At 44.5% G+C, this 23,452-nt stretch overlaps 1 protein-coding gene across 4 annotated transcripts in view; it reads right to left on the reverse strand.

The window, feature by feature from the left end:
- EIF2D (eukaryotic translation initiation factor 2D) overlaps positions 1–23,452 on the reverse strand; it is a 28,820-nt gene that overhangs the window by 3,597 nt on the left and 1,771 nt on the right. For 2 of the 4 annotated variants that reach the window (XM_047840621.1, XM_047840618.1), the window contains exons 3-13: positions 22,163–22,246; positions 21,561–21,651; positions 10,466–10,573; positions 8,313–8,566; positions 7,724–7,841; positions 6,011–6,056; positions 5,477–5,580; positions 5,230–5,379; positions 4,768–4,857; positions 3,975–4,070; positions 2,596–2,716 (exon numbers count right to left, since the gene is read on the reverse strand). In XM_047840621.1, coding sequence (XP_047696577.1) covers positions 2,596–2,716; positions 3,975–4,070; positions 4,768–4,857; positions 5,230–5,379; positions 5,477–5,580; positions 6,011–6,056; positions 7,724–7,841; positions 8,313–8,566; positions 10,466–10,573; positions 21,561–21,646 — 1,173 coding nt within the window. In that variant the 5' untranslated portion in view covers positions 21,647–21,651; positions 22,163–22,246. The remainder of the gene's footprint in view (positions 1–2,595; positions 2,717–3,974; positions 4,071–4,767; positions 4,858–5,229; positions 5,380–5,476; positions 5,581–6,010; positions 6,057–7,723; positions 7,842–8,312; positions 8,567–10,465; positions 10,574–21,560; positions 21,652–22,162; positions 22,247–23,452) is intronic. The other 2 variants (XM_047840619.1, XM_047840620.1) reach the window with 2 other exon arrangements.

A 23,452-nucleotide genomic window follows, 5' to 3' on the forward strand; every position in this document is an offset into this window, starting at 1 on the left:
ACACAAAGAAATGGGAAAACATTCCAGCTCATGGATTGGAAGAACAAATATTGTTAAAACATGAATACTACCCAAAGCAATCTGCACATTCAGTGCAATCCCAATCAAAATTGCACCAGCATTCCTCTCGAAGCTAGAACAAACAATCCTAAAATTTGTATGGAACGACAAAAGACCCCGAATAGCCAAAGTAATATTGAAAAAGAAAACCAAAGCAGGAGGCATCACAATCCCAGACTTTAGCCTCTACTACAAAGCTGTAATCATCAAGACAGTATGGTATTGGCACAAAAACAGACACATAGACCAATGGAACACAATAGAGAACCCAGAATTGGACTAACAAATGTATAGGCAACTAATCTTTGACAAAGCAGGAAAGAGTATCCAATGGAAAAAAGACAGTCTCTGTAGCAAATGGTGCTGGGAGAACTGGACAGCGACATGCAGAAGAATGAACCTGGACCACTTTCTTACACCATTCACAAAAATAAACTCAAAATGGATGAAAGACCTAAATGTGAGACAGGCAACCATCAAAACTCTATAGGAGAAAACAGCCAACAACCTCTTTGATCTCAGCCACAGCAATTTCTTGCTTGACACATGTCCAAAGGCAAGGGAATTAAAAGCAAAAATGAACTTTGGGACCTCATCAAGTTAAAAAGCTTCTGCACTGCAAAGGAAACAATCAACAAAAAGAAAAGGCAACCAATGGAATGGGAAAAGATATTTGCAAATGACATATTGGATAAAGGGCTAGTATCCAAAATCTGTGAAGAATTTACCAAACTCAACACCTGAAAAACAAATAATCTAGTGAAGAAATGGGCAGAAGACATGAATAGACACTTTTTCCAAAGAAGGCATCCAGATAGCCAACAGAAACATGAAAAGATGCTCGACGTCACTCATCATCGGGCAAATACAAATCAAAACCACACTGAGGTACCACCTCACACCAGTCAGAATGGCTAAAATTAACAACTCAGGAAACAACAGATGTTGGTGAGGATGTGGAGAAACGGGAACCCTCTTGCACTGTTGGTGGGAATGCAAACTGGTGCAGCCGCTCTGGAAAAGTGTGGAAGTTCCTCAAAAAATTAAAAATAGATCTACCCTATGACCCAGCAATAGCACTGCTAGGAATTTATCCAAGGGATACAGAAGTGCTGATTCATAAGGGCACATGTACCCCAATGTTTATAGCAGGGCTATCAATAATAGCCAAATTATGGATAGAGCCTAAATGTCCATCAACTTACGAATGAATAAAGAAGATGTGGTTTATATATACAATGGAATACTACTTGGCAATAAGAAAGAATGAAATCCTGCCATTTGCAGCAACATGGATGGAACTCGAAGATATCATGCTAAGTGAATTAAGTCAGAGAAAGACAGATATCGTATGTTTTCACTCATGTGTGGAATTTGAGAAAGTTAACAGAAGACCATGAGGGAAGGGAAGGGGAAAAAAAATAGTTACAAACAGAGAGTGAAAGAGGCAAACCATCAGAGACTCTTGAATACAGAGAACAAAATGAGGGTTTATGGGAGGGTGGGAGAGAGGGGAAAATGGGTGATGGGCATTGAGGAGGGCACTTGTTGGGATGAGCACTGGGTGCTGTAAGTAAGCGATGAACCACGGGAATCTACCCTCAAAACCAAGAGCACGCTGTACACACTGCATGTTAGCCAATTTGACAATGAATTATTTAAAAACAATAATAAACAAACAAATAGTGGAGAAAACCTACATACATAGAAACTGCTTAGTACAGAGTCTGGCACATAACTACACACTCGAGAAATAGTGCCTATTGCTAATTATTATTGAGGTTATCATTACCGGTTCTCATTCACTGCTTATATGTCAAGCACAATTCTAAGTGCTTCACGCATGTATATTCCTTCACCTGGTCCTCACGGTGCCTTATAAGGTAGGCATTATCACCATTTTTCACATTAGTAAACTCGGGCAAAAAACCATTAGCTTTCTCAACGTCAAGCAGCAAGGCAAAAGCCACATTTGAACCCACATGTTCCTAATGCCAAAGCCCACTCTTATAACCATACATTAGAAAGTTCTTTATTCTGAACCCAAGTATGTCTTCTTGGGATTTCCACCCAGTATTCCTACTTGTCTTCTCAAGGCATCTCAGAATGAGCGCACTCCTTTTCCCAAGAACAGCTTTTCATACACTTGAGGACAGACAGAATTTGTTTCCTATGTGTCTGTTGCCAGGCTAAACACACTTCTTTACAAGCTATTTTCACTGAGCAAGGCCCAAGAAGTAACAATGAGAGCTGAAAGCCCATGACAGGTCTAAGAGAAAAATAAAAATAAAATCTTGTTTACCTTTGGAACTAGGCTCTAGCGAGTTTCCCAGCACAAAATCCCAGAGGGAGGGAGTGAGGGGGCAGCATCACCTGTTTTCTATAAGGCCCAGCCCACTTATGCAAGCATGGGTCTTTCATTAACTATCTTTGTGGTGTGCCAATCTAAAATCCTCTAATCACATTGTAGAGAATAAAACTTATAGCAGGGACATTAAATCACCATCTTCCAACATTGTGTCTTTTAAAATTTACCTTTTTATTAGACGCTCTCTGTGCTAGGGTGATGTCAATTGGGCAGATTCTGCCTTTCTTCACAATGGGCTCTTGTCCTGGAAAAGTCACTTGATACACAGGCTGCAATTTTTCCAAACATCTGAAACAGGAGTTCATAAGCTATAGACTGGTAAAGCCAACAGAAGCTATCTCCTCATTCCCCGCTACAAGCGGGCAGCTGGGTGTGAGCCAATTTGCAGGCAGTGGTCTGCCCTGGGCTGCACTCAGAATCACCGACCTCACCCAAGGAGCTGCACCCAAGACCAATTACATCAGAAACTCCAATATTCTTTAAAGATCCCCAGAGCATGGCCAAAGTCAAGGCCCATGGATTCAGGGAAGGGATCATCAGTGACCTGAACCCCTGAAAACTGTCCAGCAGCCTGGCCTTCTGAAAATCTGTCCGGGCTGCCTTGTGGAGTTTACTCCGTCTCAAGACTCTCCTGTACTCAGTGTGCTGAAGTGCTGCTTCACATTTGTGACGTGTTCCAATGAATCTTTTAGAGAACTCCTTTACCACAAAGAGTGTCCACCTTCTATCTAACCAGATTTTCTCTTGTTATCCTATACACTGGGACTGACCAACTTTTTCTATGAAGGGCCCAATGGTAAATATTCTACGCCTTAAGGCCACAGGGTCTGTGCAACCAGTCAACTCTGCCATGGTAGCATAAAAGCAACTGACAGACAATACATAAACAAATGGGTGTGACCCAGGTAGTGGGTCAGATCTGGCTCATGGGCTGTAGTTTGCAAACTCCTGATGTACATAATTTTCAGTTTTGATCTGTAGAACAAGAACAAAGAATAAGAATCTTTCTTTTGAAGACTTTAAGACAATTTCTCCCAGCCTTCTTTTTGCTTCTAAATCTTTCTGAAGTTCTTAATTTTAATTCATTGTTCTTCTTTCTCCCTTTTAAGTTCTCTCTTTTTTTAAAAATTTTTAATGTTTAATTTTGAGAGAGAGAGAGAGAGAGAGAGACATACAGAGTGAGAGCAGGGAAGGGGCAGAGAGAGAAGAGAGAGAGACAGAGAATCCGAAGCAGGCTCCAGGCAGAGCCTGATGAGGGGCTCGAACCCATGAGCCGTGAGATTATGACCTGAGCTGAAGTCAGATGCTTAACCGACTGAGCCACCCAGGTGCCCCTTAGGTTCTCTTCTATATTGTGTTGGCTCAAATCATTCCAAGGAACTTCCACATCAAAATCACCAAAACTGTGTTCATGTAGACGATTATCAGTTGAATTATGGAAAGAAAAATCAAAGACTAAGACAGTGACAACTTTACAGTTCAATGTGATGGACATTCAGGGGAGGGTGGGGGGAAACACTGGAGAGGGACTGCCAATCCCCACTACCTGGTCAGGAGACTGTCCCATGGAAGCTTCATGATTGTGTGCTGTTCGTTTTTCTCTAAGATGCAGTCACACAGGATGGGATCCAATTTCACGAGACTGAAGGGAAAGCAGAGATAATAAAGAAATGCCACTCCCGCCCCTACTGACCCCAGGGCCACCTCAGGATTCGTCTCTTGTATGTCCTTTGTTGTCATCCAGAACCATTAGAACCAATTCAGGGACCACAGTCCATGAAGCAGTGTACCCTGTGGATGGGACATATGGAAGGTTTTCCTAGAACAAGGGTAATGCAGGTGGTAGAGGGGAGGGGGTGATGGGATCCCTGGCTCAGTTCTGCTAACTCATCATGATTAGGCCAACAGTTTCCAACTCTCTGATCATGGGGATATCTTCTGGAAAAAAAAAAAAAGTAACGGAATGTTCTTCATTTAGTAGTTTATCTTTTGTATCCACTTACTAAGAAAACAGAGAACACCAAAAAGCCACAAGGACTTCGGTAAAATTTTTCTAAGTTTGCATTTTATTCCTCACAATAGCACATGCATTTGAAAACCAGCAGTGGATATATATGAGCTGATACGAACTCAGGCTATATATAGTCAGTGCTGACAGCACATGTGGATCTGAGCACCAGACAACAACTCGAGGTGTGTCCACAGCCTCTGGCTCAGAAACCACTGGTCCAAACAGCTGTGCTTTCCCCCGTTCCCCTCCAGTGCAGACATCCTCCACAGGGGTGTGCAAGAGTGCGTCGTCACGGACTAATCTCCAGCAGAGCTCCACACCCACTCACTTTTTGTTGTCCGCATCAACGAGGTCATTTCTCTTGACATAGTTGATGATGATCGTCCGGACCTCACCGCCCTCGAGAATGCTCCCCTTCCTAGGTCAGAAATGACCGGGGGGGGGGGGTGGTGGTTAGTTCCTGCTGTGCCAGGAGATAAACTGTGGACACCAAGACTCGCTCTCTGCTAGGCAGGCTGCTTTCCTGGGCTCTCTGACCTCTATTTTCTTCCCTTTCCTGACTGACGTGAGCAGGACCGTGTGCAGAGTAGTTACGGTAGAAAAGGGAGAGGACTACTCTCATTTGTTCAGAGACGCTTCCCAGGGGAAGGAGGCTGGAAGCTGGACGTGAGAGAAAGGGAGGACGGGGCAGAGCACATTCTGCCAGTCCCAGAAGAAAGCTACTCAGCTGGAGAGGATCTATGGCCAGAGCACCAAGCAGGCAGAGGAGGGCTGCTCTCCAAAAACTCACTTGTGGCCAGACTCCTGGAAGAGCAGAGTCATGCTGGCTGGGACACAGTAGAGGGATTTTATATCTGGAGGGTGATAGGGCTGTTCCCTGCTACCCTCCTGGATAGTCTGGGAGGCCGGGGAGGGCTCGGCTATGACGAAAGATGTGATCCTAAAACCCGGCAGAAGGAAAGAAAAAACACATTTTATACTATACCCAGGTGCCCCGGGCCAGCTGAGCTACGGTGACCAGGCCCCCCTGCACTCACCTCGGGTGCTTCCAGTCCACAGCCACAATGCTCTCCACCCCTTTGCTCAGCTCCTTCACCTGTATAATCTGCTCCTGCTGCATGTGCTGCAGGAACTTAGAGAGCTAAGGGAGAGAGGGCCAGTGCTAGGGACTCCACCGATGGCACGCACGTCCTGAGCGCCTGACATACCCCACGCTGAGCCTGGCCTGTCCCTGGGTGGGGCACATGACAGTCCCTGCCCTCATCAAACCAGGAACTGGGAGGCCCCCCACTCTGAGGCTCAGGGAGTGGGAAGCGGCTACAGACTAACTGGTGAAACCTTTTGGAACTCTGGCCAGATATAAAGGGGTGGAAGGGAGAGAGGGGCGTGGGTGCCCGCCCAACTGCCTCAGTCCAGGGAGAGTTTTCTTTCCCCTCCTTACACCAGGAATCAAAAAGCTTAATTCTAGCCTGAGCCCTACAGACAGGGCTTCCCCAGCATCCATCCAGCTCATGGCACATGGGCCCCTACATGACTCTCTGTGTGCGTATGTGGAGAAGGTACCTGCTTACCTTTTTGTAGCTGGACTTCTTGATGTCCAGCTGTCGTCCTTCAGGGCTGGTGGCAGATGGAAAAGGCAAGTTAAGCTAACAGAAGAACTGTGGTGGGAGCTGCCCGGTCCTGAGAGGGGGACATTGTTCCTCAGCCATCCCCCTCCACATTCAGGTAGAAGCCGCTGTTCCAGACTCTGACCAGTGGTGGCATCAGAGAGGGATACCGACTTTAGGACACTCTAGATCACTGCTGTCCATCAGACCTTTCTGTAAATATGGAGCGTTCTCTGTCTGTCTATCCAATATGGTAGCCACTAGCCACATGTGGCTATTAAGCCCTTAAAATGCAACTCATGGGACTGAGGAACTACATTCTAAATGTTATTTAATTTTAACTAGTTTCAATTTAAATAGCCGCATATGGCTGGTGGCTACCATACTGGATATGGCTTTAGAGTTCTCTCAAACTAGACCACCTTCTGTGGTCTCCAAAGATTCACCTCAAGGAGAACCTTTCCAACACCAAGCTCACTGAGGCAGCTGGGCCCAGGACAGGATTTGGCAAACTATGTGCTGTAGGCCATATCTGGCCACATCCCTTCACTACTGTCACTGAAAGGGTAGAGCCGAGTAGCTGCAATAGTGACTCTCTGGTCTGCAAAGTCTAAAATATTTGCTCTCTGGCACTTTATAGAAAGAGTTTGCTGACCCCTACCCTATAGCTGTTAATTTTGGGGTGGGATGGTCCTGAGAAAGTCATCATCAGTCCCTGTTCTCAGAACTTACATTTTTCTCAAAATGTGACAAGCAACAGCAGTGGGATACACAGAGAGCCCTTCTAGAACCCCTCCCAGGTTAAGAACCTATATCCTAGAGAAGACTCTAGGACCTCTTTCCCAGTTACTTACAACCCAGCAAGAACAGGACAAATTACCACACACTCTGACCCCACACTCGTATAGGATGCCTTAAAGAAGCCCACATGTAAACAGGAAGAGATTCACATTAAAACCACACTTTAAAAAACACGGTAAAATTCTCAAAAAAGAAAAGTTAGTCTGAGTGTAAAAATCAGTGAGCAAACCATCTGACCTGATATTTACTGGGTGCTTATTAAATGTCATGCTATTTAACTTTGACAACAATCCTACAAGTGCTGGAAATGAGGGTTCAGAGAAGCTCCATAACAAGTTCAAATACACCTTGTTCCAAAACCCTGGGAGCTGGCATTTAAGCCAAGATGTCTGTTTTCAAAGTCCAGGTTCTCTCTACAGGTGATCCTGTCTCCTGGCCCCTGTGTTCAGGGTGTGGGGGGGGCTCACATGGATTCTTCCTCCTGACACAATGTAACCAGGACCACCTACTTTGAAAGTAACCTGTGAAGGGGCTGTACAATCCAGATGAAGCCTCCTGACTGAGAGGCTCCCGGGGGGGGGGACCTCTTCCTGAATAGGACAGGCTGCCCGATTCATGAGACAGCCCGGAATCACCACAGCTGAGGCAATGCTCGGAGAATATGGGGAATTTTAACCCGAATCAACATCCTTTTGCTGGCTAAAACTGAAGTGTTCAACATTCAGGACCAAATTCATTTGCCAGATCAACCCTCCACGCCACTCTCTCCACAGCATGTCCCTCAACCAATTCTCCCACAGCCCTGTCCTGACATACCACCAAGGGACAAGAGAGAGCCCTCGCCCCGGCCGCCAGCCCCCACCACGCCTTCCATACCAGCAGGACAACATGTGGCTGCCAAGGAACGTGCTGGTGAGTAAAGGGAGGTCAGCTTTTCTGACTTGGCATTTTAAAGCATGCAAGAAGCATCGCTGTACCAGTTCATCCATTTGTTCTGCAAGGAAAAGACAAGAACCACATTTTTCTGACGGATACAGAATGCCTAGTACAATCCCCGCCCAGCCCCACCCCTGCCTCACCCCCTTAGCCCTGGAAGGAACCCATCCTGGGCACCAAAGCTTCTGAGCACTGAGCCTTTTAAGAGGGCAGACCCCAGAGAAGAGGTCTAGCCACAAGGTCCCACCCAGCCAGGAGCAAGTGCTTCTCTGACAGAGAAGTCAGAGCCTAAAAAAACCGTGGAGGCCTCTGGGGCTGGAAACAGTCCAAGTGCCAGGAGAGACCGGCACCAGGGAAACACGACTGGTGTGAAAGAGACTCCAGGTCAGATGTCAAAGGGCTGCTGAACTACCCTCACCAAAACAAGGACTTTCCTGTTCTCCTAGAGCTGCTCTAGTCAGAAAGAAGCATAGCAAAGCACGTTTCCTAAACTGACAGGAAGTGGGTCCTTCTACTCCCAGAGCTATACCTTGAAGGGTCTTGCTGTCTGTGGGGTCTGGGTTCAGGCCCCTGAAACTGGGGTCTTCCGAGGCTTCTGATAGGGACTTCTCCCCACATATCCGCTGGACCTCCCCATTCTCCTCCTCTCCCTCCAGGGTCAGGCGCCTCAGGTCTCCCTGCAGGGCAGGGTCTGCCTGGACAGACTCCTTCTCTTCACTGAGATCTGGGGGATCCAGGGCCAGTGGAGCAAGGGAAGGTGGAGAAGACTTGTCTCCAGATCGCCTGGAAAAATCGCATGTCAGAAACGGCAAGCAGCAGCCACGATATTCTCCAGTCCTGCTCAGGGTCAGCTGGGAGTCCAGAGAGAGTAGGAGCCATGGCAGTGGTGTCCAGGAGACAGCAGAGAGTCTGAGCTCCCATCTAAACTCTATTTCCAGGGCACCTGGGGGGCTCCACTGGTTGAGCATCCGGCTTTTGATTTCCACTCGGATCGTGATTCCAGGGTCGTAGAATTGAGCCCCATGTCAGGCTCCATACTCAGCATGGAGCCTGCTTAAGATTCTCTCTCTCTCTCTCTCTCTCTCTCTCTCTCTCTGTCTTTCCCTCTGCCCCTTTCCCCAACTTGCGTGCGCTCACACTCTCTAAAATAAAATAAAATAAAATAAAATAAAATAAAATAAAATAAAATAAAATAAATAAAATAAACTGTATTTCTAATTCTGGGCCCAGAAAAACCCCTGCCTCAGTTTCCTCATCTCTCAAATGGGGAGGGTAATTCTTGCTTCCTCCCTGGCCCAAAGGAATAATAATGTCACTAATATACATCTGGGGACAAGGACAGATCAAAGAAAAAGTAGTTAAAAGAGAAGCCCCCAACAGTATCCCCTTCACATGAGTTAAAAATAAAACATTTTGAATTAAATAAACAGGAAGATGCACAGGTACCTGCAGTACCAGTGTGGGGAAATACAAACCCGGGGCTCAGAGTACTTGTCAAGGAACAAACACCTGGCCTGCTCCACAACTGCAGAATCAGTTGCTTCCCTGTGATGTCAGGGTGCAATCTAACCTGCAGCGTGGAGATTACGTGGCTTTATGCCACCGAGTCTCGGGAAGACAGGGAAAAAAGCAACGCCTCGTACAGAGCACGTGGAGCAAGATCACGGAAAGCAAACTCAGTTCTAACTAAGGGTTGCAGCACGTCTCGTAGTAGTGTTAATAGTGAGGCCGGACTCTACATTTAGGCTGTTCTGCTAAGTACACAAATTTTTTAAAACATGGGCAAGGGGAACGGAGCCGCTGCTGGTAAAACGATTAGCAGTGTGACCCCGACGGCCCTGCTCACACTGACAGAACAGCCGGTGCCTGGAGAACATCCGGAAGCAGCCCTCACATATCTGCTGGCACACAGGCCAACGGGGTGTACCTGCAGCACAGCAGGCTTCGGCCAATACTTATCAAATGAGGGACTCCGACGCTGGGCTGAAGATGTAAGGATGTGTCTATGCCAACAGGCCACATCACCCAGCCTAAAGACCAGGCAGAGTGCTTTCGAAAAAAGTACTATTACTGTTTTGGTAAAAATGACAAGAAAATAACCAGAAAATAAACTGGTACATGGCTTGAGAAAGCAAGTGTTATGGTGAGAAAACGTAAGTTCCACAATAGGGAGATTGGAAATGGGAAATCTGAACAACAAAAATAATCAGGTCATGACTGTGGTGCCTGAAGGTCCACTCTGCTTTGATCTGGAATCATAAGCGAGAACACCGGGGCACTCACTATAGGGCAAGACAATGCCTAAATGTGTGTGGCAGATAAAACCACACTGATTAAAGCCATATAAAACAAGAATATCCCTGTACTGAAAGGCAGAGCAGAGAGTCTGTAAGGCCTTCTTCTAGGCCCAGGATTCTACAATCCACCTGGAAAATAATCAAAGTTCTCTGCAATTTTTCTCTGAACAAGAACAAAAAAAATTAAACCAATCTATCCATCCATCCATCCATCCATCCATCCATCCATCCATTTTTCCTTTCCACACTAGCAAAGAAATTAATATCTGGACCAGCAACTTGCAGAAGGACATGGCAGGGACGCAGGCTCTCATTTGTGAATGCAGGCCCTGTGCTCTATCCCCCCAGCCAGCCATCTCTCTGACAGAAGGAACACGGAACCCACCATAAGTGGTCCTGGTAGGTGTGGAGCACAGAGAAGCCCCTTCCCTTCAAGCCTGAAGTGAGCATCTCGGCTGTGGACATGGCAGCAACTCCGACGGCAACAGGGGCTCTGAGAGGGAGGAAGCCAGACACACACGTCAGGGAAAGTCTCACAGGAGGGCACATGTCAGGACTATCTCTCCACACATATGCTAAGAGCACCGCGTTTGCAAACTGGAAGCAACCACCCGCATCACAGGAGTAAACTCAGTCAGGTCTCAGTGTTCTTCAGATTAACTCTAAATAGGACTTTCAAAAATCCCTTGACCAACATGCCCCTTCTGTCTAAGTAACTACTCTGCTGATGTCATCACTGTTTGTTTTATCCCTATTATGAATCAAACCCAGGCATGACTTGCAAGGATATTTAAAGTTACCTTTGTTATGATCTCACGGTTGTGAGATCAAGGCCCATGTTGGCTATGTGCTGGGTGTGGAGCCTCCTAAAGACTCTCTCCCTTTCAAAAAAAAAAATTCCCTCCATTTAATTCCAAAAATATAAATGACCTCCCTTACCTTAAAGGCATAGCCATCCTATGCAGAGATTCAAAAGGAAGGCCATTCGTATGCCATAAATTAGGCCAAGGGAGGCCACAGGGAAGAGAGAAGAGAGAAACAGTGGAACTTACTGGGGAGGTTCCTTCTAAGCTGGCTCTTTATTACAGGGCTCGCTCCTTGTAACCATCTACTAAGAACTGAGTGAGTCCAGTGATTATCAAAAACAATCTCTTTCACAGTAACTACATAAACTTCCAAAGCCCAAATGGGACACGTGTGCCAGCCCAGTCCTCAAGCATTGCCCACACACTGCCTGTAAGGTCTGCTGCCTGACAGGATCACAGAGAACAGACAAGCCTGGCCAAGGTCACCTGGGCACAAGGGAGGAGATTCAAGGGCAGAGTTCCCAACACCTGAACTTAAGAAAAACGTCTGCTAAGCTGGTGGCTCCACTTACTGTGCCCACAGGTCAATCAATTACTACCATAGAAACTTTGAAGCTGGCTTCTCTCTCAGTTCCAAAAAGAGGGATCTTTTTCTTCTACCTCTGGAAGGGCCGTTGGCTCAAAAAGTTCAATCTCGAACATGCTTCATATTTTTAATAAACCCCCCTTCATACCCTCATTCTCTGCCACAAACCGTCTAAAGCTACATCCCCACAGACTTTTTAAAGGCCAAATTGAGCAGGCCAAATACACGTTTCTGTAGTTTTCTCCCATCTTGGATAGAATCCCAGGGAAAACCAGTGACACCACTGTCCTTTTCAACTGCAAGTTGTGCAACAGGTAAACAAGGAAGGAAGCCTTTCCAGGTCTTGGTTCCAAAAGGTTCAAGGAAAATAGGAGAACATGAGTAGCAACAGTAAGATCTTTCAACGCTGACCCCTCCCATGCCTACAATCTCTTTCTCTCTCAAAGAAGCAATGAGAAAAAAATTATGTTTCACTCAAGATGCCACAAGGAAGAACAACGGATTGTATCCAGTGTTGGTGGGACTGTGGGAAGACACGCTCTCCCTAGAGGCGTCAGTAAGATATTGTTTGTGATGAAGACACACTGGAGGCGACCACAAGGTCCACTCGGAGAGGACCTCTTCCATCATCACATAGCAGGTAAGAAGGCTCAGCGTCCCTGAGCTTGCTGACCTGGAAAATGTCCCCATGATCTTAAGTGAAAAAACAATACAGATAAAGTGTAATTCCATTTGGTTGTATTTTTAACCTACACACCAAAATCATACGTTTTTATATGCACATATATACACACATTCAAGAAGGCTGACAAGGATGTATGCATCAAATGATACAGTTACTTCTAGGAGAAAAGAATTTTTCCGAACTATTCATATGAATATTCCCTAATTTATTTTTAAAAAGATGCCGTGGGGGGACGGCTGAACGACTCTGTAAAAATACACTACAAATCACTGAATTGTACATTTGGAATTGGTGAATTTTATAGTATGTAAACTAGATCTCAATAAAGCTATTGGGGCATCTGCGTGGCTCAGTCAGTTAAGCTTCCCACTCTGGGTTTCGGCTCAGGTCATGATCCCAGGGTGATGGGATTGAGCCCTATATGGGGCTCTGTGCCGACAGCATAGAGCCTGCTTGGGATTCACTCTCTCTCTATCCCTCCCCCATTGCGTTCTCTGAAAAATAAATGATTAAAAAAAAAAGAATTAAGAGAGAGGATGATGACGTAGATGATGGGGAAAAAGGTGTTAAGACAATGAAAGAAAGACCAAGAAAATGTCACAGACAAGATGTGGTAGGGTCCCCTCCCTAAGGAGAGAAAAAAAGAGAGGGGAAAAAAACCACTTCAGGTAATCTGGCTATGCACCTATGTGACAACATCATGACCTTGTAAACTGAGACTACTTAATCAGACTACATGTTTGTGTGTGTCACCATAAATGGAAGACAAAGAAATAGAAAATATATAAAAAAACTATGCCATGATCTTCAGGGCTCAATTCTTCAGGTATGAACCTAACTGAGCGGTATTGGTAGGAATAAAGTTGCTTCCTGGAAAGAAAAGCCTCGGTGTCATGACTCCGTGTGAGAATTCTGCTATATTACTTGGGGGCTCGTCCGGGATCTGATGGTGCGTTTCCACCTCCTTCGCCACTGGGGATACAAACCTCAGGGCACCAACAAAGGCGGCCTCCCCTGGCGCCAGTGGACTGCTTGATCCGCAAGAGACCAGCCCTCCCAGCATGCCGAGGCGAGGACCCCGTGTGTGCCAACGAAACCGATGAGGCCCAGGAACCAGCTCAGGGAGCACTCCTTGTCAGACTGGTAATAACCCGGGTTCGTTTAGGCAGAAGGGGAACCTGATCACCTCCCGGAGTTGCCATAGTAGTTCTACAAGGGACGAGGAATGGAGCTGCAACTCTAAGGTGTTGGGCACTGGGCAGCGGGTTGGAGTTGCTGTGTGAGTGTGTGTGGGGACTTGTCTCTTGTTCATTTCCTGGGTCAATGACTATGATAATTAGAGCCAACTGTCTCTGGTTATTCTATCTCAGAACGGGGACTTTAAGGAATATTCCCAAGAAGCTGCCGAAACTACTTTTATTTTGGGGAAATTCCCTATCTTCTCTGGACTGACACAGACTGCCTAATTCCACTAGTGGAAAACAAAACAAAACTAAAGAAACCTGGAGTCTGCTCCTCTGTCTGAGCTGATAAGATTTAAAACTGGGAATTCTCTTTCTGTGCCTTCTGCTCATACCTCTCCTCTTCTGCCTTCCCTTCCCCCTCCTTTTCCACACCACCTGGGGGGCAGCCTGCATAACTGGCTCCTCAGTGCCTCAGGCACCATCAGCCCTCTCTCCCATCCTAGAGGTCTTGGAGCAAAGACCACACACTTCATATTTCCCCACTGGTGCCCCAGGTAAAAATAGACAATGGGGAACAGATTGATTCACTTTTAAATGGACACAGATGGGGGCGCCTGGGTGGCGCAGTCGGTTAAGCGTCCGACTTCAGCCAGGTCACGATCTCGCGGTCCGTGAGTTCGAGCCCCGCGTCAGGCTGATTGCTCGGAGCCTGGAGCCTGTTTCCGATTCTGTGTCTCCTTCTCTCTCTGCCCCTCCCCCGTTCATGCTCTGTCTCTCCCTGTCCCAAAAAAAAAATAAACGTTGAAAAAAAATTTAATAAATGGACACAGATGGAACATATTTGGTATTTAAATGGATTTAAGTTTGTTGGTTTAAAACAGACAACTTTTTAGAATTATCAGCAGTAAATATATAAAACTTTTTTCTACCTAAGGTTTTTTTAAAGGTCAAATAAGCTGTTATCTCTGTTGCAATTTGTCAGCAAAAAGGTGACTTAAAATGATGGTTAATTTTGTCCGTCTCAAAGTTTTCATGGGTAATTGTTAAGATAGCTTTCAAAGTCATTGGTAACCTAAAACATTAAAGTTTTGCTTGCATGATAAATTGAGATTGAATTCATTAGACAGCTAACGAGATAAGAGGCTAAAGCACTAATTACTAGATGTAGGTTTGTGCTTCTGACTTGTTACAGAGAAACTAAAGATATTTGGATCTGTGGGAAAACATGCTTTATGATTAATGGATTCTTAAGTTTGCCATCTAAAAAAATTCTGATGTAACATAAAGTACACAATTAGTTACCACTTAGTTTTCACTGGAGACTAAGGTTTCAAAGAGTTAAAATTCTGCTAAATGTAATTAAAACTGATAAAAACAAGAAAAGCAACTCTGTATGTAGAAAAGGAGATATGAAAGAAAGAAATAAGAAATGGAAAGATATTTTTGTTAAAGGTAAAAAAAAAAAAAAAAAGTAATTTTGTCCTAAATGAGACTGGTTATTTGGAGAGAAATGGCTTGGGATAAAATCTAAATGCAAAGAAAGGTTGTAGAAGGTTCATGAAGAAAATCTTCACACAGAAATTTTATGTGTGGTCAGGATGCACTAAGGTTACAATAAATGGATTTTAAAAGTATACTGGGTTAAGATTAAAACTCCCCCTCCTTTGTTCCAAAGGCTGGGAACATGATGGCAATACCCTTCATGCCAGCCTCCAAATCCTCTACATTTCTGTTGTTCCTGGTCAGCAGAGGACTGGATGCCCATGCCATATGAGGGAGGGATGATATATGAAGGGCTTTTACTAAGATATGTGGGAGCCATTTTACTAACCTTAGTCCATTGTATGCTGAAAACGGATATCCACATGGCTGAAACATATTTATGTGGGCATTGTTGAAAACAGCAGGGGAATGGACCTTGACTTTGGCTCTTTAACCCCTTCCCTCAATGGCCAATAATCAATATGTAAGTTACTGTTGGGCCAAAATAAAATGAGTGCATATTATGACAACCAGGAAAGTCTTCCTTGGTCACAGTCCATACCCCAAAGGTCCTGCAGGTGGGAAACAGAGGGGTAAAAACAAAACAAAACAAAACAAAACAAAACAAAACAAAACAAAACAAAACAAAACCAAAACAAAACAAAACAGGAAAGACCAGGTCAGCTCTTGGGAGGTAGGGTCAACCCGGGTAAGAATGACTACTCTCAGCACCTTGCGAGACTGAGAGGGCTTTTGGCTGCCAGTTGCATAGCCGGCCAGAACCCAGGGCCAGGAGATGAGGTTTCTCCTGGCCAGCTATAGGAAATTGAGATAAGGGACAACTTTCTTCCTCTTTCCTATAAATGGGTAATTCCCCAACCAAGGCCATTACTCCTTTGGAATGCATTATGGTTCATTTTCTTTTGCACAAAGGCTTGGCCCCAAAACAAACTGGAAGAGGGAACCTGGCCACCAGAGGGAAATATCAATGACATTACTATCCTACAATTGGACTTGTTTTGCAAATGTGAAGGGAAATGGGGAGAATTCCCCTATGTTCATTGTTTTTGGGCCAAAAGAGACCTAGAGAAGGAGGAAGGGAAGTCTCCCACCTCAACCTCCTCCTCCTCCTCCTCCTCCTCCTCCTCCTCCTCAGGTCCTCAATCTGTAAAAAACAAAAAATACAATTCTGCTCCCTGCTACCCACCTTATCCAGGCCCTCCCTGTAACAGGCATGTATCCCTTATAACAAGCTAGAATGCCAGAAGAAAAAACCTTTATGTTACAAGGTTTAAGACACATAAAAGGAGATCTAGGTAAATTTTCTGATCGTTAAGTACATAAAGGCCATTCAGAATATTACGTATGTTTCGGTGTTGATCTGGAAAGATATAACGCTTTTGTTAAACCAGACTCTTAATGAGACATGTTTTGAAAAAAAAATTAAGGAAATCTAAGATTTGGCCCTTAAATTATGCTAAATTAGTCACTATCTTACAAACACAAAATGAGAGCCTGATGGCCATCCTAAAGAGGTTGAGGGAGGCTCTCATTAAATATATGGCTATCTCCCCTGACACCCCTAAGGCTGAGATGATTTTAAAGGACAAATTTGTTACTCAAACAGCCCTAGATATTCAGAGAAGATGCAAAAATCGGCTGTTGGCCTTTGACGGGACCCTGGAGGAGCTCTGATGAGCTGCCAATTCAGTATATTACAATCAAGATCAAAGGAGAATAAGAATAAAAAAAACAAAACAACAAACAGAAAAGGAAGCTTAAAAAAAAATAATCTGAGACCTTAGTTGTGGCTTTATGTACTATGTCAGACTGGACTTCCCAAGGTCTTGGCACCAAGTGCCATTTATATGCCCATTGAGAGCACTAAAAGGAGAACGTCCTCAGAGGGGACAACCAAAATGAAAACCCTATAAGCCATGCCCCTTATGTGGAGACAATCAGTGGAGATCCGAATGTCCTCAGGGACCTCTATCTGTGAGGGCTCAGATAACTAATGTCCCTGGAAGGACTAAGTGGGGCCTGGGGCTCTTCAAGGTGGCTCCCCTAAACCAACTGTCTATCAGAAACTCAGAGCCTTGGGTAACTCCAGGACAGAGACACAATTATGTGAGTTTTTAGAAGTTACTGGATATTGCAGGCTGCAGATACCAGGTTCAGGAAAACAGTTTGCCTGCTATATCAAGTATTAAAGGAAACTCAATCCCATCTACTCTCCCGAAAAAATAATAAACTGGGGTCTGACTCCTAGACACTGTCTCCAGCCCTTGGAATGGTTATAAACAGAGCAGAGTCATTACTATTACCAAACTCACAGAGCTAAAAGATCATTAAAACACAGGATCAGACCTTTCTTTTAGGAAGGGACAAAATTTAATCAAATGGCCTAAAGGGTGTTTACTGGAAAACAATTTGTCAAGGACAGTTCTGCAAGTGGTAGCAGCCTGTGAGGTATGTCTTAAAAACAATCCTTTCAATCATAAACTTGCTCTCCCAGACAATCAAGAAACTGGAGGCTATCCAGAAAGGACTGACAATTAGGTTTCAATACTTTTACTAATTGGTAAAGGTCTTCCCCTCCAAGACAGGAAAGGCACAAAAAGTAATACAAATTCTGCTTTATAAAATAATATCCAGGTTTGGCTTACCTAAAAATTTACAAATTAATCATGGTAAATGGCTGCCTTGACTCTTTCTCTAGTAGAACTCCTGCTCTTGGAAGTTTTACACCTCAAAATAAAGCAAACTGCTTATACTCAGCAAAATTCTAAATAACACCTCACAAGCATTAGAAGCTTTAAAAAATTTTGAAATGAAGTTAGGGCCGAACTCTTAAAAATAGAGCTGCCATTAATGACTAACTGCTCCTGCTCCTCCATCACCTGGGTTATGAGAGAGTCCCTGACATACGTTGTTTACAAAGGCAGGGTCTCTCCTAGACTGTTTGACAGGTTTGGAAACCGTAGACATTATCTTAAGATGCTATCTTGTTGGTCAGTATAATCTTTACTTTGTGTTTTTCTCTTTATGTCCACTAATGTTTATGCTACCTCATGCCTGCCAGCCTTCCTGTAAAACCATACTGTGGGCCACTCGACCGACTCTTGGGTAGACTAACAGCTGTACCCCCACACCATCCCTTATCAGCTTAAAGAAGCCGGAACGGTCATCGTCCCTGTTTCCTAACAGCAGTTACAGGCCCTACTTCAGGGAAGAAATAAATAGGGAAAGGGTTGACATTAGGTAGGGAGAGATAAAGGACCTTCAGGGAGGCAGACTGCAGCTGCAGGTGGGAGGCAAAAGAAGCAGATGGGGTTCTCCCTTTATGAAATCCTTTATGGGTGCCCTCCCCCCATTATCAAGGGCATAAGAGGAGATCTAAATGAGATAGACAATCTAACACTAAGACAACAGATGTGGGCCCTCGGCTCTACCCTAACCACCTTACACCACTGGGTCAGAGATATTACCTGTGAATCTGATCACAGATGCTCACCCCTTTAAACCAGGAGATGCAGTATGGATAAAGGAGTGAAATGTCCAACCCCTAAAGCCCCTCTAGAGGGGCCCATTCACTGTTATTTTGTCCACCCCTATTACAGTAAAGGTGGCCAAAGTGGGTCCCTGGATTCACTACAGCAGAGAAAAGCTGGCATCTCGAAACTGGGAATGCATTCCTGGGCCTTCAACGCCATACAAGCTGACCATACAGAAGCAGCAATCTGCAACTCCAGAGGCTTGGGGAGACTGTAGCCCTGCTTTAGTCACTCTGGAAGCTGACTAATCTACACACGGCAGAAGCTTAAGGAATCGATGGTTTGGTGAAACAAAAGACTGTCCTTATTTTCCAGATCTATTTCCTTACTGTGATGCACTGTCATGTCCTGTTTCTCACTATTATTGTGATTCTTTCTCTACTCTTTGCCATAGGATTGGCCGAGGCCACCCCGGCCAGCTGGAAATGTGGGGAGAGGTTTCTGTTAACACTCACCTTCCTTTTGTGGATAGGATACTTTGATGGTACCAACGCTGGGAAACAATGGCCATGAGAGACTAGAAAATCAGATCCCCACAAACCTTACAGTAAAACAAAATACCCCAGTCCTACTACTGGGGTTTGGCTTCCCAAAAGCTCAATTATTGGGAAAGACTGTCTTGTCTAGTGGGGAAAAAATTCATCACCATCTCTGTTAAAAACTTAACATGCCTAGGCCAAAGATTTTATAACTCAACTGCCCAAAAAACCCAATGTTGGGGAACCCCAGATCACCTTAAGCCAGATCCCCACCGCTTATCTAACTTCTCTCATCTCTGAGAGGCTGAAGACAATGTCAACGCAGCCATCAAATGGTGGGCCCCAGGGGGACTACACTAGATGTGCAAAAGGAGCACCTATATAGTACCTCCCTAGTCTGGTCAGGGTCATATGTGCTGGAAACTATTCGTCCATGTCTTCCTGATCCCACTTGCCAGAGGGAAACATTTGGGAGTTCAAGTGTATGGACACAAGGAGACTAAAAGGAAGCAGGGTGCCTTACAGATTGGTAATTAAAAAGATGATAAATGGCCTCCTGAGCATATAATCCAATATTATGGCCCTGCCCCCTGGGCAGAGGATGGGTCTTGGGGCTACCACACTCCCATTTACGTGCTAAACCACATAATCAGACTGCAAGCAGCTGTAGAAATTATAACCAATGAAAATGCCAGAGCTCTTAACTTACTAGCCAAGCAGCAAACCAAAATGTGCAATGCCATCTATCAAATGCCATCTATCTACCTGCTTGCTTCTGAGGGAGGTGTTTGTGAAAAATTTACCCTGAGCAACTGCTACCTACAGACAGATGATGAGAGGAAAGTCGCAGAGGAGATCACAGATCAATGAGAAAGGTTACTCATGTCCCAGTTCAGATCTGGAAAGGTTGGGACCCCGGGGAGTTATTTGGAGGATGGTTTTCAACTCTCAGGAGATTCAAAACCCTCATGGGAATTATCCTCCTAATTTTGGGAGGGTGCTTAACCTTACCCTGCTTAGTTCCTTTGGTTGTACGGTCCGTCTCCAGTCTCACTGAGGCCATGATTTAAAAAGGACAGCCACTCAAAAAAAAAAAAAAACAAGAAGAAGAAGAAGAAAAGCAGGGGGAGTGCCTGGGTGACTCAGTTGGTTAAGTGACTGACTTTGGCTCAGGTCATGATCTCGCAATTTGTCATTTCAAGCCCTGCGTTGGGCTCTATGCTGACAGCTTAGAGCCTGGAGTCTGCTTCGGATTCTGTGTCTCCCTCTCCTCTTCATGCTCTGTCTCTCTCTCTCTCTCAAAAATTAATAAACGTTAAAAAATTTTAAAAACAAAAAAGGACGGCCACTCATGTAATAATGTTATAAAAATATAAACCTCTTGGGGAGCCTGGGTGACTCAGTCAGTTGAGCATCTGACTTCGGCTCGGATCATGATCTCATGGTTCATGGGTTTGGGCCCCGCGTTGGGTTCTGTGCTGACAACTCAGAGCCTGAAGCCTGCTTTGGATTCTGTGTCTCCCTCTCTCTCTACCCTCCCCAGCTTGTGCTCTGTCTCTATCTCAAAAATAAATATTAAAAAAATTTTTTTTTAAATATATAAACCTCTAAACCAAGATGATGCTCTATGAAACGAAATAGAGAAGTCTGAGCATCAAAGGTGGAAATGTTTCTCTCCCTAAGGAGAGAAAAAAAGAGAAAAAAGAAAGAAAAAACAAAAAACAAAACAAAAAAACTTTAAGGTAATCTGGCTATGTGCCTATGTGACAACATCCCTCATGACCTTGTAAACAAAGACTACTTAATTAGACTACATGTTTGTGTGTGTTACCATATATGGGAGACAAAGAAATAGAAAATGTATAAAAAAAATTATACCACGAGACATTCTGGGTCCAGTTCTTTGGGTACAAACCCAACTGAGTTTAGAAATAAAGTTGCTTCCTGGGAAGGTAAGCCTTGGTGTCACGATTCTGTGTGAGAATTCTGCTACAAAGAGACTAAGAAGCCAACAACTAAATGCAAAAGGTATCCTAGACTAGATCCTTTTCCTTTTTTTTAATCTTTATTTTTGAGAGAGAGACAGACAGAGCACGAGCAGGGGAGGGGCAGAGAGAGAGAGGGAGACACAGAATCTGTAGCAGGATCCAAGCTCTGAGCTGTCAACACAGAGCCCGACATGGGGCTCAAACTCAAGCACCGTGAGATCCTGACATGAGCTGAAGTTGGACGTTTAACTTTAACCCCTAGACTGGATTCTTGAATGGAAAGACATTTCGTGGAAAAACTGGGGGAGTATGAATAAAATCTACAATTGTATTCATAGGACTGTGCCAATGTTAATTCCTTAGTTTTGATACCTGTACTTTGGTTATAAAAAAACATTATCAGGAAGGTTATAAAAAAACATTATTACAGGAAGCTGGATAAGAACTCTATACCTCTATACTATCTTTGTAACTCTTCTGTAAATGTAAAATTACTAAAAAAACAAAAACAAAACAGCAGCAGCAGCTATGCTTGGCCCACATGTATAGACAGCCGCACAGGCTCACTACCATCCCCCCAGTGGCCCACTCCACAAGAAGCTGCTTTTTCTTCCTTTAATCCTTTATCCATAAGCTTGGGAAGTTGTCATTTCCCAAACCCTTCCCCAGTTTTACTGAAGATTTTCCCCAAAAGGCACAGTGGACTGACATAGTACCTGTTCCCCAGCAAGGCAATGGCACAGAGGTCACCCTTCTGTACCTGAGGCAGACCAGCAGGGGGCACCACGAGTCCTGGCAGCATCAAATCTGCAGCAAACGAAACAAATGCATCACAACCTGTATTCTGCCTCTAAACAATTCCAAGTTCTACTTCATCATTTATTCATTCACTCAACCTACAAACCTTTATCAGGTATCAGCAAGGTTATTCATAATGAAAATTAAAAGACAGCAACCTGAGTATCACACCATTTCCCTAGGGGGGCTAGTGATCCAACTGAAGCACCAAGGCCAGTTCCATGACCTATCTTATTCTGGTTTCCCAAATTTAGCTTACTGACTTAAAGGACAGCATATGGCAGTTCACAAACTATTTTCTCATTGAAGTACAAAGTACAAAGCTGACTGAAGCCTTTCAACAGCGTCGTAGAGGCCCAGGGACCTCACAGAAGCAGTCAAGAGAGAGATGAAACGCAAACGGGGGAAAAATTCCACTTTTCAACCATATGAACGCAGGAAGTGGGTACATTTATTGGAGTAGTCGGTCCTTCCTAAGCGGGTTTCAGTCGATAGCCAGAATATAGGGAAATCTTCTTACCTGCTCCCCCCACCAGTTTTTCAAGCACCGGAGGCCACGTCGTGAAAGCTGGGAGAAGGTCAGGATAGGACCACAAGGCATACACTGCCCAAAAAGAGACACAGATTTATTGCCAAAAAGTCAATCCCCTGGGGCACTGGCAAAGCCAAACGCGAAGGCCACTTTAATTCAGGGACAGTAAAGGAACTCAGCTCAACGCTAGAGAAGAGGCTGTGAGGCCCAAAGAGGGTTCATTCTGGTTTTTGTGTGTTTTTGTTCAAATTTAAATGTATTTATTTAAATTCAAGTTAGTTAACATACAGTGTAGCGTTGGTTTCTAGGGGTTTCCTTCTTAAAATAGACAGATTCTTTTTTTTTCTAATATACCTTTTTATCTTTTAATAATCGCAATATAAGCGATTACAAATATACATAAAAATGCTTACAAATCACATAAACATATTTATACCATTATAGAGCCATATAAAATGGAAATATGGGAGGATAAATATTAGGATATCACCAAGAATTTCCACACTTGTGAAGGTGGTAAAACTACTGAAAATTGAAAAAGTATACACATATGCAAAAGTACATGTGAATATAATTTTTAAAAATTATAAATGGTAGTCACTCTCTTGTCTTTAAAGCTCTCTCTTCAATGACTAAGGAAATCTTCTGTGGGTATGCTTAGGAAATTACAGGGAGGCAGTGGGCCCACAGGCTTTGCTATTGGAATGAAGAAGGTAGATTCTTAAAAACCTGGATGACACCTGAGACTGGGAGGCCCCTATCATTCCACCTGATTGTAGTTGTAGAAATGGGCACAGCAGGTAAAAGCGGGGACAAAGACCAAGGAGGATTCCATTTGTGACCTCAGAAACAAGTAGACTAAGAACAGGGCACCAGCCTGTAAACAATTTGGAAATTTCCGCATGTTTATTATTTGTATTCCCTCTGTTTTCATAGTGATTAGTGGTAAAAACCCTTAGATCAAAAAGCGCCTCCTATGTCCCTACAGCAGCAAAGTGGGGTGGGGGCAGGAGCGGCCCAAGGAGACCACCCTACGCTGCTGCAGCCCAGTTTAGGGCAAGAAAAGCCCCAGTGACAAAGCAGGTGTCAGCAGCTAGAGACAAAAGGACCCTAGATGTCTGAGATCTGTCACAAGGAGAGAAACCAAAGGATCCTGAGAGCCAGATAGAGCCGAAGGAAGAATCCCTGTGAGGTATCTCGATGGGAGTACATCACTAAGACAGCTGGGTACGTGGTTTCATTAACCCAGCTTCTTGCCTATCACAGGATCTTTTCAGT

This window comes from Prionailurus viverrinus, chromosome F1 (assembly GCF_022837055.1).
Source record: "Prionailurus viverrinus isolate Anna chromosome F1, UM_Priviv_1.0, whole genome shotgun sequence".
Classification (NCBI taxonomy): Eukaryota; Metazoa; Chordata; class Mammalia; order Carnivora; family Felidae; genus Prionailurus; species Prionailurus viverrinus.